General features: G+C 43.4%; 2 protein-coding genes across 9 annotated transcripts in view; both read left to right on the top strand.

The window, feature by feature from the left end:
* CDK8 (cyclin dependent kinase 8) overlaps positions 1–19,457 on the top strand; it is a 163,941-nt gene that overhangs the window by 11,989 nt on the left and 132,495 nt on the right. The gene's annotated exons all lie outside the window — the stretch shown is intronic.
* LOC139006788 (leucine-rich repeat-containing protein 20-like) lies at positions 14,237–14,823 on the top strand. Of its 3 annotated transcripts, none has more exons than XM_070409446.1 (2): positions 14,237–14,338; positions 14,471–14,823. In XM_070409446.1, exons 1-2 carry the CDS (start codon positions 14,237–14,239, stop codon positions 14,789–14,791), a joined length of 423 nt encoding a protein of 140 aa, XP_070265547.1. In that variant the 3' UTR covers positions 14,792–14,823. The 3 variants fall into 3 exon arrangements, with proteins under 3 accessions (XP_070265547.1, XP_070265548.1, XP_070265545.1); XM_070409447.1 differs by having other exon boundaries at positions 14,237–14,466; positions 14,635–14,823; XM_070409444.1 differs by having other exon boundaries at positions 14,237–14,823.

The following is a 19,457-nucleotide window of genomic DNA, read 5'->3' as shown; positions in this document are numbered from 1 at the left end:
GGAGTCACCACTGAATATTGTTTACAAATATATGAAGGAAAGATAGTATGGTGAGGGGATTGAAAGAATTTCAGTGTCAGATCTTAAAGAGGAATAAACGTAGGGTGAGAAGTATCTATGTATATAAAACCCTAATATGCAAATAGACTGAATGGTGGAACAGCTGAACAACCAGTTGCTATGATGTGTGTTGACCACCAGGGGGCGCATGGAACATGGCGGGTGTTGGCAGCAGGTGGCAGAGTGTGGAACATGGCAGGATGGTGGAGCAGGTGAGCGGGGGCGCCAGACCAAGGTGGGGCGCCGGTCGCTGTCATCTGGGTGAGCCTCTGGTGATTACTGAAAATTCTTTGCTTCCGCGCTCCGTGGTCCTGCCCGGAGCTCGCACCTGCTGCTGGTGCTGGCCTTGCTTGCACCTGCTGCCAGCCCGGAGCCACCACTTGCACCCGCTGCCGGTGTCGGGCACCGGCTCCGATCACCCCTCAGGGCTTCTCCACCTCCCCCTGCTCCTGAGGGGTGATTGGGGCCAGCAGCCGCCTCTCGCACCCACTGCTGGCGCCGGCCCCGCTTGCATTTGCAGTCGGCTCTGGAGCCACTGCTCGCACCCTCTGCCAGCACCTAGTGCCGGTCCCGATCACTTGGCGCCGTCAGTGGGTGTGAGCGGCGGCTGCCGGCCCCGATCGCCCCTGAGGGCTTCTACACCTCCTCCTGCTCCTGAGGGGCCATCAGGGCAGCAGCTGCTGCTTGCATCTGATGATGGCGCCGGCCCTGCTTGCACCTGCTGCTAGCGCTGGCCCAGTCGCTCTGTCAGTGGGTGCGAGCAGGCCGGTGCTGTCAGCATGTGGGAGTGGTGGCAGGAGCGGGGCTGCCAGCAGAGAGGGGACTGGGGGCCGAGGCAGGAGGGGCTGGGCGGGGGCGCGGAGGATGGGCCGAGACCTGACCTTGTGACCACCACAGCCTCGTGGCCCACAGTTCCTTTCAAGGTGCACGAATTCGTGCACTGGGTCCCTAGTAAAAAATAAAATTCGAGAAGTAAGTGGGGTCTTGTAAATCATGCTTTCTGGACTTTGTACTTTATTCTGAAGATAGTGACAGTCATTTGTGGGATTTTATATAGATAGTAACAAGTTGATGTATTAACTTTAAAATATTGCTTGGCAATACAATTAGAATGGCTATAGGGAACTGGGGTTAGAAGAATGTAATAATAACCCAGGTGAGAGATGCTGGTGGCTTAAATTAGGGAAGTGACAGAGAGGATGATAGGACTTGTTGAATTATTGGATGTGAGAGAGGAAGAAGTGAAAAAAACCAAGGATAATGGCCTAGTTTCTGTTTTGAGAAGCAGAATGTTATGCGGACTGAAGGGTCCCAGGTTCAGTTCCGGTCAAGGGCATGTACCTCGGTTGCAGGCACATCCCCAGTAGGGGGCATGCAGGAAGCAGCTGATTGATGTTTCTCTCTCATCGATGTTTCTAACTCTCTATCCCTCTCCCTTCCTCTCTGTAAAAAATCAATAAAAAAAAAAAGAGAGTAGCAGGATGTTGCCATTCACATCGATAATTAAAACAGGAAGAGGAGTACGTTTGAAGAGGAATATGATGAATTGTTTTGATATATTGAATTTTAGGTGCCAATTAAACACCTAAGAAGAAGTATCCATTAGGCAGATATATGAATCTACTGTTCAAGAGAGAGATCTGGATAGAGATAGACTTGGGTGTTACCAAGTACTTGAGTGGTCTTGAAATTGCCTAGGGATAGTGTGTACAGTGAGAAGAGGACCTAGGACAGAATGTAGAAGAGGATATTTCTATCCATGAGGCTCAGAAATTGAGTGCTGAGGAGGAGAAAACCGAGGGTCCCCCATTGTGCAACAGGAATTGTGCTATACACAGCTTATTGGTTGTACACAGCAGAGTGGAGAAAAACTAGGACCTTATAGATAGAATCCTGTCTACTATGGAGAGAGTATTTCCAGAAAGAGTGGTAGGCAGTACCATATGCCACACAGAGGGCAAAGATATAATGGGGTGTCTGAATTAAGTAAAGTATTTAAACAAAAGAAAAATTCAGCTAAAGGTTTTTTTGGACACCAGAGCTTATATTATAGCACATTTTGTAGATATTATTCAAAATGTTTTGGTACTTTAATGGTTAGCCTTATCATTTAGGGCCAAGTATTGAAAAACTTCGTTACTTCCATCCTTTGTTCCATATTGGCTCTATTACTGAAGCTCAGCCTATAAATAACATTTATTTATTTCTTCATTCCATGCTATTAAAGACAGTTCTCTCTTTTTTAAAGAAAATACTTTTTTTTACTGGTTATAAAAATGACTAGAGGCCTGGTGCATGAAATTCAAACACTGGAGGGAGCGGGTCCCTCAGCCCGGCCTGTGCCCTCTTGCAGTCCGGGGCTCTTGCAGTTTGGGACCCCTCACTCCTTACTGCCCGCCTGCAGCGGAGGCGGGAGAGGTTACTGCCACCACCACTGCACTCGCCAGCCATGAGCCTGGCTTCTGGATGAGTGGTGCTCCCCCTGTGGGAGCACACTGACCACTAGGGGGCAGCTCCTGTGTTGAGCATCTGCCCCCCTGGTGGTCAGTGTGCATCATAGCAACTGGTCATTCCACCGTCGGCTAATTTGCATACTAGGGTTTTATTATATAGGACCAGAGGCCCGGTGCACGAAATTTGTGCAATGGCAGGGGAGGGGGGTGGTGGGGTGTCCCTCAGCCCCACTTGTGCCCTCTCACAGTCTGGGACCCCTTGGGAGATAACCACCTGCTGGCTTAGGCCTGCTCCCTGGGTGGCAGAGGGCAGGCCTGATCCCTCAGTGCCTGCCCCGCCTCCCCGGGTCGCGCACACGGCAGGGCCGATCCGGGGGTTGGGGCGCTGCCCCGGGCGGGTCGCACACGGGATGCCCAGATGGAGGCCGGGTGGGCTGGCCAATCGCTGCTGCACTGCCCGGCTGCCCCGGGTCGGGTCGCACACGGACGCCTGCCGCCCCGGGTTGCAGATAGCAGGCCCGGATGGCGGCAGTGCAGGCGGATGGCGCTGTCCTGCCCTGCCTGCAGTATGCAAATTAGCCACCATCTTTGTTGGCGGTTAATTTGCATATCGCACTGATTAGCCCATGGGAGGTGTAGCGAAGGTACGGTCAATTACCATGTTTGTCTATTATTAGATAGGATGATATGTGTTCATTGTTAAAAAAATTTATGATCCAGAAATGTATATAGAAACTGAGAGCCTTAACTGTACAACTAGGTGACAATTATTATTTTTCTCATCATCTTTCCAGATAACGCTTATGGGTGTAATTTATAATGAAATTTACAATGATTTTATATTTTTTCCATTCAAGAATATTATGCATACTTTCATGTCGCTAAATATAACTCAAAGTCATCATTTTAATTACTTAAGGCAGCGGTTCTCAACCTGTGGGTCGCGACTCCTTTGGGGGTCGAACGACCCTTTCACAGGGGTCGCCTAAGACCATCGGAAAACACATATATAATTACATATTGTTTTTGTGATTAATCACTATGCTTTAATTATGTTCAATTTGTAACAATGAAATTGGGGGTCACCACAACATGAGGAACTGTATTAAAAGGTCGCGGCATTAGGAAGGTTGAGAACCACTGACTTAAGGCATCACCTTATATACATATATATGCATGTAAATATACATCTACTTAACCACTCTCTAGTGGCAGACAAAATTTAAGTAGTCTCCAAATTTTAACCATTACAGTTAGCAAAGCTCCTCGAAAATATTTCTGAAGTTTTCCAACTGTAGTATCAATACTTTGAAGTGGATTTTAGGGTCAAAGGTTATATACTTTCAACAACTGTATTTTTATTATAAAATAAGATTAAATTATAAAGTTAATATATTCTCATGATAAAAAAATTCAAACAGCACATAAGGATACTCAGGAAAATTTGTCTCCCTCTTTAGGGATAATCATTGTCATTAGCTAATTGTGTATATGCATATAAAAGCATATATATGTGTGGGTAGACTTTAAAAATTATTTAAATATTTTATTTATTTTGAACAGATAATACATGCCTGTGGAAAAAATGTAAATATGCTGAGGAAGTGAAAATTTAAGTCTCATCACCCCTGTCTTGGCCATTCAGTTTATTCTTTGCAAGCTGTACACCCATTTTTCTTTTCTTTTTTTTTTTAATTTTGGGAGGAGAGGGGGAGGAGAGGGGAAAGAGAGGGGGAGGAGATCCCCATTTTTCTTGTATATGTTTTCCAGTTTGTACACGCAATCATCTTTTGACTTTGTTTATGGTATTTTTCTCTTTAAAAATTAATTTATTTCTATTAAAGTATAGTTGACATACAATATTATGGCATTATTTTTCATGTGCAACTCTTAATTTTTATGAAGTCACATTTAGCAATAATTTCTTTAATGGTTGTTGTGATATGTATCTTAATTCCTTAGAATGGTCTGTATGTCATCTTTACACTTGGAGTGCGGGAAACGAGTTAAGTCGGCTCGCGTGAATTGCGCATACTCCGCGGGAGCCGTCTTTAACTCGGTTCATATAGATTTGCGGTGGAGTGCGGGAAACGTGTAAACTCGGGCCGATTGTAACTGCGTATTACCAAATATTTGTTTGTAATCCACCCTTTTGGTGGATGGAACAAAACCAAAAGACAGAGCCATCTTATATTTTGGCGGGAAATTCACCCGCACTCCAAGTGTTTAAACACAAATTGCATGATATATATATTATTCTGTATCTTGCTTTTTTCAATTCATATGTTTTGGAGATCAATATCAGCACATACAATGTAATTCATTTCATCAGCTCATTTTTCCATTTTATGGATATAATATAATGTGCTGGTCCAGTGGAAGGACATTTAGGTTTTTATTTTTTATGCTCTTCAAAGTACTGCAATAAATGTCCTTTACATCTGTCTTTGCACACAACTTCTCTGCTGAAGATAGAACTTCCCAGGTCCCCAAAGTTCCCACAGGATATTTGCTGTGGATGATACCATTGGCAAGGAGCAAAGTTTTCATGAAGCAAGAGAAGCTCCTCCCTTACTATATCAGCAGGGGTTTCTATTCCTCCTGGCTTCTATCAAGGATGGTTCTAGAGCAGTGATGGCGAACCTATGACACGCGTGTCAGAGGTGACACGCGAACTCATTTTTTTGGTTGATTTTTCTTTGTTAAATGGCATTTAAATATATAAAATAAATATAAAAATATGTCTTTGTTTTACTATGGTTGCAAATATCAAAAAATTTCTATATGTGACACGGCACCAGAGTTAAGTTAGGGTTTTTCAAAATGCTGACATGCCGAGCTCAAAAGGTTCGCCATCACTTTTAGAGACTGATCATCATGCCGAAGCACAAGTTACTAGTAAAAACCCCAGTGCATTACTGAAAGACTGGTGAATATCAGGTCAGTTTCCCCGGCATATATCTCTTAACAGGCCTGGGCTTCAAATCTTAAGTCTTCTAAAAAGGCTGTACCAATTATACTCAAAGAAAAACTCCAAAAACAAAAGTTATCTGGAAGGAAGAAATGGGAATAGGTACAGTAATGACATATTTAAGTAATGGGGGTTAAATACATTATAAAGTTAGAATCGTTGGGATAAAAAATTTTAAGTGCCTGTGGATGTTTAAAACTATAGTCATTATGTTTTTATATCTTTATGTTTACTTTCATCAAATTTTTTTATTTTAATTTAATATTGCCGTCCTACTTTGTTCCTATCACAAATGATTGATGCTCTTAATGTATTCTGCCTCAAACCAGTGATTTAGCTCTGACCCTTAGTTCTCTTTTATTTTTATTTAGATCAAGCATGTCAAACTCAAAGGCTAACACGGGCCAAATAAACAAGGTTTAAGTTTATGTGGGCCTCAAAAAAACAAAAGCTTCAATTTTCATAGAAACGGAAGTTTATTTCAATAGAGACATGCTGAATACAAAGGGCTGAAATAATTGAGTAATCAATAACATAAAATAATAGAACATTTTAATAAAAATTAATATTTTTTCTTGAACATTAACTTACCAGACACTGAATAACTGCACAATTAATAAGTGTAAGGCAAATAAACCTATTTTTCTTGTTCTTCGAAAGTGAAATATTTCCTGTTGCGCACACCAAACCAGTCAGTCCAACTGGCTGCTAAAATATTCGCTGCTACTATTAGTGGAGAGAAATGGTGCACCTGTGTGTAAGGCGTGCAAAGGAGATGAATGCAACACGATTATAGTAATCAGTCATTAGTGAACATTGTAGTTCGTTATTAATAATTATATATAACAGGATATTATAAAAATTAAGTTATGAAATTTTTATTAAAACGTTTCTTATATACCATTATATTGGCGGGGCCGCAAAAATATTCGTTGTGGGCCACAAGGCCCATTGACATGCTTGATTTAGATGATCTCTCTCCCTATTTCCTATTGCTTGGCTTTGTTCTTATTCCATGCCTGGCGCTTTTCCTTTCTTCCCCTTTTGGCTTGCTTTTTCTGTTTTGTACTGATTTTGAATTTGGCCTTACTCCTTGTCACCTACCTCAGTTCATTCATCTCTGGGCTTACCTTCATAGATTAAGAAGCTGGAGCCCCTTCTACTGCTAGTGGAATTATTATTCATGGTAGATAAGCAGACAGGTGATCCTATATAATAAAAGCTTAATATGCTAAGTGTCTGGTCGTCAGCTCAACCAATCAAAGCGTAATATGCTAATGATATGCTAAGGCTGCTCAACCGCTCACTATGACGTGCACTGACCACCAGGGGGCAGACAGTCGACTGGTCAACCAGTTGCTATGACATGCAATGACCACCAGGGGGCAGACGCTCCAACTGGTAGGTTAGCTTGCTGCTGGGGTCCGGCCGATCGGGACTGAGCAAGGTGGGCCAGACACGCCGTGGAGTCCTCCCTAGCCCTGATCATGCACTGGTGGGGTACTTTGGCCTGGCCTGGGCCCTCTTGCAATCCAGGACCCTTTGAGGGATGTTGGAGAGCCGGTTTTGGCCCGATCCCACAGGCCTGGCCAAGGGACCCCACCGGTGCACGAATTCATGCACTGGACCTCTACTTATCTATAAAACAATTCTGATATATTTTGTTAATTGCTTTCTCCTTTTTTTTTTTGCATTTTGTTAATATTTAAGAGACTTAAAAAAGTTTTAAGTACTGCTAAACATACTAGTAATTCTGCATAAACATACTTTTCAGAAGTTATAAAGTACTTACTCTTTATAGATGGGAAGCTGAAGTAGTACACAAATATTTTATCTTTTTGTCTGAAAACCTATTTTAGTACAAAAATGATTCAACTCTGCTTAAGAATTTAAGCCAGATATCCTGGAGCTGAAAGTTACTCTAGCCAACATGACCTGACCTCTGCAGATCCCCTTTAGGCTTGTGACTAGAGCTAGAATCAGAAATGCATAAGAGAAAACATAAGAAAATCTTCAAAGTAACACATGTTTCTCATACTTCTGGATTTTATTTTTCTTCCGGATTTTTTTTTGGGGGGGCGGGGAGGGGAGAGATAGAACCATTTAATTCTAAAAGGTGATTCATTTGTTCTTTAAGTACTTAAAGTTTTCAATGCAAGCCAAATAAATACTCACCAAGAATACTACTTCCTAGCCTTTTTTTTTACTTTGATCATGTAGTGTCTTTGCTCTATTATTATTGTACTTTGCCACTGAGTTTAAGTATGCTTGTTGGTTTTCTTTTCTTTTTTTTTTTTTAGCTATGTGACCGCCAGCAAGTTTTTTTTAAATTAAATCTTTATTGTTCAGATTATTACAGTTGTTCCTCTTTTTTCACCCCCATAGCTCCCCTCCACCTGGTTCTCTCCCCACCCTCTGCCCTTACCCGCCCCCCCCCCACTGTCCTCATCCATAGGTGTACGATTTTTGTACAGTCTCTTTCTGCACCCCCCACATCCCTTTCCCCCCCAAGAATAGTCAGTCCACTCCCTTTCTATGCCCCTGATTCTGTTATATTCACCAGTTTATTCTGTTCATCAGATTATTTAGTCACTTGATTTTTAGATTCACTTGTTGATAGATGTGTATTTGTTGTTTATAATTTGTATCTTTACCTTTTTCTTCTTCTTCCTCTTCTTAAAGGATACCTTTCAGCATTTCATATAATACTGGTTTGGTGGGGATGAACTCCTTTAGCTTTTTCTTATCTGTGAAGCTCTTTATCTGACCTTCAATTCTGAATGATATCTTTGCTGGGTAAAGTAATCTTGGTTGTAGGTTCTTGCTATTCATCACTTTGAATATTTCTTGCCACTCCCTTCTGGCCTGCATAGTTTCTGTTGAGAAATCAGCTGACAGTCGTATGGGTACTCTCTTGTAGGTAACTGACTTTTTTTCTCTTGCTGCTTTTAAGATTCTCTCTTTGTCTTTTGTTCTTGGCATTTTAATTATGATATGTCTTGGTGTGGTCCTCTTTGGATTCCTTTTGTTTGGGGTTCTCTGCACACAGTTTGGGTGGGGTGGGGTCTCAGGAAATCAACAGGGCGGAGCAAACAGCTCCTGGACTTTTAAGTCTATTTCTTTCACCAGGTAGGGGAAGTTTTCTGTCATTATTTCTTCAAATAGGTTTTCAATATCTTGCTCTCTCTCTTCTTCTGGCACCCCCATAATTCGGATGTTGGTACGCTTGAAGTTGTCCCAGAGGCTCCTTACACTATCTTCGTATTTTTGGATTCTTTTTTCTTTTTGTTTTTCCGGTTGGGTGTTTTTTGCTTCTTCGTATTTCAAATCTTTGACTTGATTCTTGCGATCCTCTAGTCTGCTATTGGAACTCTGCATAATATTCTTTATTTCAGTCAGTGTATGCTTAATTTCTAGTTGGTCCTCAGTCCTACCCTAAGAGGACCAGCGTCTCAGTGTCCGGGTAATTGCTGCAAGCACCTCTGAGAGAATGCTGCCCTCGAGTTCCAACCAATGCCAGACAGTCCAGTTTCTCCCCGTATGAGTCTAGGTCCCCAGAGACTCGCCTGGAACTGGAGTTCAGAGCAGTCGGGAGCTTGAGACTCCCTCCTGATTGAAAAAGACAACCGCGTCCTCAGTTGCCAGCCCTTTCCACGTGCACCTCCGTACCTCTGCACTTTACTTCCGCACCTCCTCTGAGTCTCAGTGTGCTTTTCTCTTTCCTTCTAGTTGTAGAATTTCACTCAGCCAGCCTTCCTGTGGTTCTGGATGATGTCCGTTTTGTCTTTTAGTTGTATTTTTGAAGTGGTTGTGCGAGGCAGCAATTTCCAGTGTTTACCTATGCCGCCATCTTGGTTTCTCTCTCCAGCAAGTTTTTTTCTGCTTGCTGGTTTTCGATTCAGAATACAGCACAATTACATTTTTTCTTAGTGAAATTCTATACAGTAATTATCCCTGAAATGTTTTGGAATGTAAGATAACATTTGCCACTATTTATTTATTTTTAAGTGTTTAAAAAGTAGTTTTGATTTAGTTGAATACTAAGTAAAGAAACTAAATCTCTTGTTTTTATGGAGAAAATATTAGTAATATCTTGTAAGAAGTTATACATTCATAGTTTACTAGAGCCCCAGTGTACGAAAATTGTGCACTGGTAGGGTCCCTAGCGGCTGCTGGCTGGGCCTTGCTCCCTTTCTCTGGCCGCCTTCCACTGCCACCACCACTGCTGCCCAGGGCCTCCCTCCCTTTCCCCGGCAAGCCCCGCCCCCTGGACGAACTCCTGGTCATGGGGACAATTTGCATACTACACTTTTATTATATAGGATGAAGTTTTAAAATAGCTTTATTGAGAATAAATTCACATACCATACTCTTTACCTACTTAAAGTTTATAGTTCACTCCTTTTCAGTGTATTCACAGAGTTGTGCAGGCATCACCACAATCTCATTTTAGAATATTTCTGTTACCCGTAAAAGAAACCCTGTACTCATTAGCAGTCATTCCCCTTTCCCTGCTGCCCTAGGCAACCACTGATTTCTGCCTTTGGATTCACCTACCCTGGACATTTCATTTAAATGAAATCATTCAAAATGGGGTCTTTTGTGACTGGTTTCTTTCTCTTAATATGTTTTCAGGTCTCATCAATGATTTAGCATGTATCATGTTTTGTTTACTCATTCATCAGTTGATGGATATTTGTATTGTTTCCACTTCTTGGTTATTATGAATAATGCTGCTCTACATTGGTGTAGGAGCATCTGAGTCCCTGCTTTTAATTCTTTGGGTATATACTTTGGAGTGGAATTGCTGAATCATATGGTAACTCTGATTAACTTTTGACAAACCACCAAACTGTTCCCTAGCCACTGAACTATTTTACATTTCCATCAGCAGTGCATGAGGGTTCTAGTTTGACCACATCCTTGCTTACACTTATTTTTCTTTCTTTTAGTTTTGATTTGCATTTCCCTAATGGTTAAAGATGTTGAGCATCTTTTCATGTGCTTATTGACCATTTGTATATCTATTTGGGAAAATGTATTCAAATTTTTTGTTCATTTTTATTATTGACTTGCAGGATTTTGAATCTAGACCAGGGGTGGGCAAACTTTTTGACTTGAGGGCCACAATGGGTTCTTAAACTGGACCGGAGGGCCGGAACAAAAGCATGGATGGAGTGTTTGTGTGAACTAATATAAATTCAAAGTAAACATCATTACATAAAAGGGTACGGTCTTTTTTTTTTTTTTTTAGTTTTATTCATTTCAAATGGGCCGTAGTTTGCCCACGGCTGATCTAGACCCTTACTAGATATGTGATTTGCAGATATTTCCCCCCACTCTTTGGGTTGTCTCTTTACTTTTTTATCGGTGATGTTTTAGCACAGAAGTTTTAAATTTTGATATAGTCCAGTGTATCTATTTTTCCTTTTGTTGTTTGGGCTTTTGGTGTCAAATCCAAAAAACATTATCTAACCTAAGAGTAAGGACTTACTCTTATGGTTTTTTGTTTTTTTTCTAAGAATTTTGTAATTTTAACTCTTAGATTTAGGTCTATGGTCAATTTTGAGTATTCTGTGAGTTTGGGTCCAAGTTGTTTTGCTTGTGGATGTCCATTTGTCCAATCATCTTTGTATAGTCTGGACATCTTTGATAAAAATGAAATGGCTCTAAACATAGGATTTTTTTTCCTGTGCCCTCAATTCAGTTCCATTGATCCATATGTTTGTCCTTAACCCAGTACTACAGTGTATTGATTACTGTAGTTTTGTAGTAAGTTTTGAAATTGGGAAGTGTGAGTTCTCTTAATTTTCTTCTTTTTCAATATTTTTTTTCATTTTTTATTGTGGTAAAATATACATAACATAAAATTTAGTATCATAACCATTTTAACTGTACAATTCAATGGCAGTAAGTACATTCCTATAGTTAGTTATGCAACTATCTCCACCATCTATCTCTGGAACTCCTTTCATCTTGAAAAACAGAAACTTTGTATCTGCTAAATAATAACTTCCCATTCTCCCCTTTCAAGCCCCTGAAAACTCCCATTCTACTTTATATCTCAATAATTTTGCCTGTCCCAAATATCTCATATAAGTGGAATCATACAGTATTTGTTTTTTGTTTTTGTTTTTTTTGTGGCTGGCTTATTTCACTTAGCAGAGTGTCATCATAATTTACCCATCTTGTAGCATATATCAGAATTCCCTTTTTAAGAATGAATGATATCTCACTGTATGTATATAGCACATTTTGCTTATCCATTTATCCACTGCTAGTCACTTGGGAAGCTTCCACATCTTAGCTTCTGTGAATAATGCTGCTATGGGTATGGGTGTACAAATATATCCTTACAACCCTGCTCTCAATTTTTTTGGATGTATATCCAGGAGTGGAATTGCTGGGTAACATGGTAATTCTATTTTTAATTTTTTTGAGAAATCACCATATTGTTTTCCACAGTGGCTGTACCATTTTACAGTCTCACCAACAGTGCACAGGGGTTCTACTTTCTCCACATCCTTGCCAACCCTTGTTTTGTTTTATTATTTCATTTGTGTCTAGCTTCTTTTAAAAAAAATGTAAATCAATTTTTATTTTTCAATTACAGTTGATATATAATATTATATTAGTTTCAGGTGTACACCCCAGTGATTAGTCATTATATAACCTAAGGGATCATCCCAATAAATCTTGTATTCTCTGACACTATACATAGTTATTAGAATATTATTGACTATCTTCTGTTTTTTTTTTTTTTTTTTAAGTAGCCATCCTAATGGGTGTGAGGTGGTATCTCGTAGTTTTGTTCTCATTTCCCTGATAATCCTATATAATAAAAGGGTAATAATATACAAATTGTTCCCTGGACAGGGAGTTCAACCAGAGTTCAACCAGGGAGCAGGGCCGGCCCGCCAACTGCCCTCGGTCCCCCCTTCCCCCCATTCCGGTCGGCCCCACCCCTAACTGTCCCCCCCCCCCCCAACCTCCCATGTCCCCTTCCCCTGGCTGGCCCGGCCTGATCGGCCCCAATGGGGACAGGCCAGCTGGACCCCACCCATGCACGAATTCGTGCACTGGGCCTCTAGTTAATGATATTGAGCATCTTTTCGTGTGCTTTTTGTCCAGTTGTATGTGTTCTTTAGAGAAATGTCTGCTGAGGTCTTTTGCCCATTTTTGAATATAGTTGTTTAGCTTTTGTTGTTGAATTTTTGGAGTTCTCTATATATTCTGGATATTAATCCATTATAAAATAAATGATTTGCAAATGTTTTCTCCTATTCTTTGGGTTGCTATTTTACTCTGTAGATAGTCTTTTCATACATAAAATTTTAAGATTTTCCTGAAGTCTAATCTATTTTTCCTTTTGACTCCTATACCTTTGGTGTTATGTCCAAGAAATCACTGCTAAATCCAGTGTCTGAAGCCTTTGTCTTATGTACATTTTGATCATGGATCCATTTTGAATTAATTTTGAATTAATTCTCTTCCATATGGATATCCACTTTTCAGCAACTTGTTGAAAAGATGTTTTTTCCTATATTGAATGGCCTTCACACCCTTGTCACAATCATTTGACCATATATATGAAGGTTTATTTCTGGACTAGTTATTCCATTTTATTGGTCTATATCAGTGGTCGACAAACTCATTAGTCAACAGAGCCAAATATCAACAGTACAACGATTGAAATTTCTTTTGAGAGCCAAATTTTTTTTTTTTTTGGTATAGCAAAGGTGGAAATTTATTGAAGAACAAGTACAGACTCCCACATGGGGAGAGGGAAAGAGTCCCACAGAACTGACTCCCATATAGGGAGGGGAAAGAGTCCCCCAAATTTTTTAAACTTAAACTATATAGGTAGGTACATTGTTATTAACTTAATTAGGGTACTCCTAAGGCTTAGGAAGAGCCACACTCAAGGGGCCAAAGAGCCGCATGTGGCTCGCGAGCCACAGTTTGCCGACCACTGGATATGGTTGTCTTTATGTCATTACCACACTGTTTTGATTACTCTAGGTTTCTAGTGTTTTGAAATCAGGAAATATGAATCCTCTAACTTTATTCTTTCTTAAGAATTGTTTTGACTCTTCTGTGGCTCATTGAATTTAAACTCTGAGTACATCTGGTATTAACTTTCATTTTTCTAATGTATTGGGATGTTTTAGAAATACTAATATGTGTGTGTATGTGGTTCGAAGTTACTAAGTTTTTTAGATAACTGGCTCACTTTCATTCACCAAACCTCTTTATTTTAATCATTGTGGATGAAAATCATTCTAAAATGTATTACCTAATTTATATATAATATATGTATGTGTTGGCTCCTGGACTAAATAGCTATGGTTTTAGAGTTCATTTGTCTATGTTATTTTCCTTTATTCTTCCCTTCTTGTCAGCTGTCACTTGAAAAAGACACTTAATGTGTTTAAACTATAGGAGTAATAAGTGTCATAGTAGAACATGCAAATAAATTCTAATAAGAAAATAAAATTCACCTTATTTTGGCTACCTAGACTTTTTTCTAGGCATTTAAAAAAATATATATTTTTACTGATTTCAGAGAGGAAGGGAGAGGGATAAAGAGTTAGAAACATCGCTGCCTGCCGCTGTTGTGTGGGGTGCCGCTGGCGGCCGAGTGAGCGTGACTGCGCTGCGCAGGGTGCTAGGAGGTATTGTTGCTGTGCAGGCCCCCTTGTGAGCAGCACAGACCAGCCTAGTGGCTGGCAGCAGGACACCCCAAGTCTGCATGCTGAGGAAGATGGGTGAGGCGTTGGCCAGAGTTGCGAGGAAGGTCAACGAGACGGTGGAGAGTGACTCTGACACCCTGGATCTGGCGGAGTGCAAGCTGGTGTCTTTCCTCATTGGCATCTGCAAGGTCCTGTGGAATGTCACTGACCAGATCCACCTCATCACGCTGGCCAACAGTGAGCTCAAGTCCCTCACCAGCAAGTTCATGACCATATTCTTTCAGCTTCAAAAGCTCTGCCTGGAAGGGAACTTCCTGTACCATCTCCCCAACGAGGTCAGTGCCCTGCAGCACTTCAAGGCCATCCACCTGTCTCGGAACCAGTTTCATGACTTCCCTGAACAGCTCACCCCCCTGCCGGCACTGGAGACCATCATTTTGGAGGAGAACAAGATTGTGGATGTGCCCATGGAGAAGCTAGCCGCCATGACTGCCTTGTGCAGCATCAATCTCCACTTCAACCCGCTAAACGCCGAGGTGCGCGTCATCGCCCTGCCACTCATCAAGTTTGACATGCTCATGTCTCCAGAGGGCACATGGGCCCCCCCACCTTAGGCCTCCCTCCCTCCTCATGCCCACCCTGAAGGGACAGAGGCCACTTGGCCTGGCACCCTGAGGGGAGGGAGCCCCCAGGGCCCATGGGAGGCCTAGCTTGGGGGTCTGGGGATAGGTGGGCAAACAGCGTGTGGGAGGGGGTGCAGCGGTCCAGGATAGATAGCTTAGAGCTGTAGAGTCCTGGTATACCCAGAGGAGGAAGCGAGGTGGGAGCTAGAGCCAGGACTCTGGGCATTCATAGCCTCTATGCAAACTTGGGCAGACCCCCACCCTCTCTGAACTTACAATTTTGGGAAAAGGGTAGTGGCAGAGGGTCTCTGCCTCCTTGGGCTCCTTGGAGGCTTTTTAGGGAACACACGTCTCCAAGTCTTTGAATCCTTGGTATCTTCTGAGCTCGCAGCTGAGCATCGCTGAGCATTTCTTGGGCCCTTGTGGTTTGAGGCCTTGCTTCTAGTGCTGAGAGCCAGTCACTGCCCTGGGACAAACAAGACAACCTGCATCTATTTATTGCTTCCTGGGAACCAACCCTTCTCTGTGGCCCATCCTGAGCCCTGTGGATCCCTGGATTGGCAGGAACCTGAACCAGGAGTTGTGGGAAAGCTGTGGAGAGAGTGCGGAGGCTGCAGCAGGGCTGAAAGTGTTTACATAGGAGCCCCAGGGCCATCAGGCCAGGAAACTGGGGAGCAGATCAAGGTGGCTCTGTCCTTCCTCATGACTAAGAAATTGCTGGAGTGACCAGCTGCACCTGGCATCACCCCTTGAACCACAGGAGAGTGGCCCAGAGAGAAAGAAAGCCATTTGTGCCTGTGCCTCCCTCTGCACAGCCCCCCTCTGGCGGCAGACTGGCTGCCTTGTCATTGGTTCACCGGGACACAGGCGGCACTAGGGAACGTTGGATTGTAGCTGGCTAGCCCTCGGGTCACCACTCAAAGCCCTGATAACCTCGTCATTTCTAGGCTCTGAACCTGGAGCCTGGCCAGGCAGTAGGGTGACCTGCCATCCATGTTTGCTCGGGACTTTCAGTGCTAACACAGGGACAGGACCTGCAAACAGGGACAACTGGTGGCTCCACCAGGTGAGGGCCTGGGGCTCTGGTTTCCTGTGACAATACCTCTGGTTTGGAGAACCCCTGACCTCTTGATCCTGCAGGAATCTACCTCCTACCTTCTCATCTGTGGAGCAAGCAGATCAGAGTCCACCTGGTCTGGACTTTTGTTGCAGTCTGTGGGAGATGCCTTAGTCCCAAGGACTTGGGGCAAATCAGGCCACCCAAATCCTACATCCGTGGGCCAGTGGCCACTGTTCCACACTCAGAGCACTGACCCTTTCTCAGAATCTTCCAATTTCCTTCCTCTTCCCCTTTCCCTTCCCCAGCCCTGAGGCTGCCCTGCCCAGCCTCTTGTCTCTTGGCAAGAACCCGACAGGTTGGGAGATTGTAGGCATGTCACCAAGCACTTGAGAACTCAGCGTCCCAGGAGATGCCTGTTCACTCTGCTCATCTCCCAGGCCTGGTGGGTCAAGCTCTGGGAAAAGGGTTTTCAGGGCAAGGAGGCCAGATAAGATCTCTAGGGCTACTGAGTTCAGCCGGGGACAAGTGAGGGCTGCAGTCTAGTCCAGCCTGGCCTGGCCCCACTCACCGTATCCTGGAGTGGGTTTTCTCTTTGTTGAAGAAGGGGTGCATTTGCCTGATATGCAAATAGGCATTGTATGGCCAGAGCCTGCAACTCAGTGTGGTCTGCATCAGCACCTATGGGAGCTTGTTAGAAACACATAACCCCAGGCCCAATCCCGGACCTCTGGGATCAGAACCCGCACTCTAAAAGATCCCCAGGGATTCCTACAAGCACTTTACTGTTTAAGAAGCAAGGCCTGGGGTGGCCCTGTGGATGGCCTGGGAGTGAAAGGTGGAGTTTCTCAGCTTTCCCCCAACACCAAGTCTGTGCCCATCCCCCTCCCTTAAGCAGCCCTTCACTCCCACCCCTGGCCTCATAGATTTTTTCAGTCTGTGTGGCACTCCTGTGAAGGGAGTGACCTGGAGTCCCCAGGAGATGAGGGTTGGATTTGCCTGGCCCTCTAGCCTCCCTTTCTGGTTCATCCCTGAATGCCAGCTGCTACTTCCCCAGGTCCTCATCTCAGGCCTTTCAGAGAGGTTGTTTCTAGAAGCTGCATCCTACTCAGCTTGGAGAGTGTGCCCTGGCCTCTTTGGGAAAGCTGGGCAGCAGAGAAGCTCCAGATCAGAGCACAGAGTGAGCCCTTAGCTTCAGTCTGCAATAAAGAATGCATTGGTTTAAAAAGAAAAAAAAAGATAGAAACATCAATGATGAGAGAGAATCATTGATCAGCTGCCTCCTGCATGACCCACACTAGGGATCGAGCCTGCAACCCTGGGCATGTGCCCTGACCGGGAATCAAACCCGGAATGCTTCTGTCTATAGGCCGATGCTCTATCCACTGAGCCAAATGGGCTAGGGCTCTAGGCATGTTTTAAATCAGATTATATTGTGCCTTTTGTTTTGAAACTTGCTTCATTCCATCAACAGTAGGTTATGTATATTCCATGTCATTAGCCATCTTTCTAACCTTTGCATTTAGTTTTTAAAATGTATATTTTACTGATTTTTTACAGAGAGGAAGGGAGAGGGATAGAGAGTTAGAAACATCGATGAGAGAGAAACATAGATCAGCTGCCTCCTGCACACTCCCCACTGGGGATGTGCCCGCAACCAAGGTACATGCCCTTGACTGGAATCAAACCTGGGACCCCTCAGTCCGCAGGCCGACTCTATCCACTGAGCCAAACCGGTGAGGGCTGCATTTAGTTTTAATGTGTATATTTATTGTATTGGGTGGCATAATTTTTTAATATAATTTGCATTTACATTTTACTTTTACATTCAAGTTTTTCATTGCAATTAAATTTTTATTCTCATAACATGATTAGGTATGAGATTGACATCTTATGCAGTATGTTAGCTTTATGAACTTAAACAGTTTATGTAATCTCTCTGAGCATGTCACATTTCTCATCTTTAAAATGAATTCACCTCACATGTTCTTTTTGTATACCATAATAAGATAAAGCATGTAAAAGAAGTTTTAAAGTTCTTACAAGGCCATATAAGTTACATGTACTTTAATGTATTTATTAAATTGATCTCACTTGTCCAGTCATTAATGATTTTCTATTTTTCCAGTGTCCAAGTATGCTAATTCAAATTTTTAAAGAAGATTTTAAGATTGTTAATAGATAATTCTCGTAAATACAGAGTGGGACAAAAGTAGGTTTACAGTTGTGAGTATGCAAAACACAGTTTATTCTTGTATTACTAGTGGCCTGGTGCACGAAATTCATGCATGGGAGGGGAGGTTGTCCCTTAGCCCAGCCTGCACCCTCTCCAATCTTGGACCCTTTGGGGGATGTCCGACTGCCGGTTTAGGCCTGATCCCAGGATGTCTGACAAGTCTGATCCCAGGATGTCCGGCAGGTCTGATCCCAGGGTGTCCAGCAGGTCTGATCCCAGGATGTCCGACTGCCGGTTTAGGCTCGATCCCGCCTAACTACTCCCCTGCTGGCCTGATCACCCCCAAGGCTTTTATTAGTATAGATATTACCCTTCACAGAAAATTTCACTAACCCTGCTTTACAATAAGGGCTTGATGATTGAATCATTGGGGCCAGACACCAAGATTTCCTTTCTTTGAATAGTGGAGGGAATAATTATCTTGTCTTTAAGTTGCCCTGAACATCAAATGAGATAATGACTTAGAAAAATATAAAAGCACCATATAAAGACAAATGTCTTTTTCATGTACTGAAAAGACAATAAAGTGGTAAAATGAAAAACACTATTTTTTTTTTAATTTCTTAAAGTATTACAAAGAGTATTACATATGTCTCCTTTTTTCCCCCCCTTGACATTCCCCCCGCCCCTACCCCCCGCCCCCCCCCGCCCCGTGTCTTGTGTCCATTGGTTAATCTTATATGCATGCATATAAGTCCTTCAGTTGGTCTCTTAATCCCCCCCCAACCCTCCCCACGCTTCCCACTGTAGCTTAACATTCTGTTCAATGTTGCTCTGCTTCTGTATCTACCCCTGTACATCAGTCCATACTGGTCCCCTTTATTTGTCCCAACCTCACTGGAGTAGTCTCAACCTCACCAGGGCCGTCTGAGCCTCACCAGGGCCGTTTCAACCTCACCGGGGCCGTCCCTACCTCACGGGGGCCGTTTCAACCTCACCGGGGTCGTCCCTACCTCACGGGGGCCGTTTCAACCTCACCGGGGTCGTCCATACCTCACGGGGGCCGTTTCAACCTCACCGGGGTCGTCCCTACCACACCAGGGCCGTTTCGACCTGACCGGGGTTGTCCCTACAGACCGGGGTCGTCCCTACCTCACGGGGGCTGTTTCAACCTCACCGGGGTCGTTCCTACCTCACGGGGGCCATTTCAACCTCACCGGGGCCGTCCCGACTTCACCAGGGCCGATTGAACCTCACCCAGGTTGTCCCTACCACACCGGGGCTGTTTCAACCTGACCGGGGTTGTCCCTACCACACCGGGGCCGTTTCGACCTGACTGGGGTCGTCCCTACCTCACGGGGGCCGTTTCAACCTCACCCGAGTCGTCCCTACCTCACAGGGGCCGTTCCAACCTGACCGGGGTT

Source organism: Myotis yumanensis, unplaced genomic scaffold (genome assembly GCF_028538775.1).
Source record: "Myotis yumanensis isolate MYYU_CA2020_CCGP unplaced genomic scaffold, mMyoYum1.0.hap1 SCAF_3, whole genome shotgun sequence".
NCBI lineage: Eukaryota > Metazoa > Chordata > Mammalia > Chiroptera > Vespertilionidae > Myotis > Myotis yumanensis.
The sequence above is the reverse complement of the archived record's forward strand: the minus strand, read 5'-3'. Positions and strand labels throughout refer to the sequence as shown.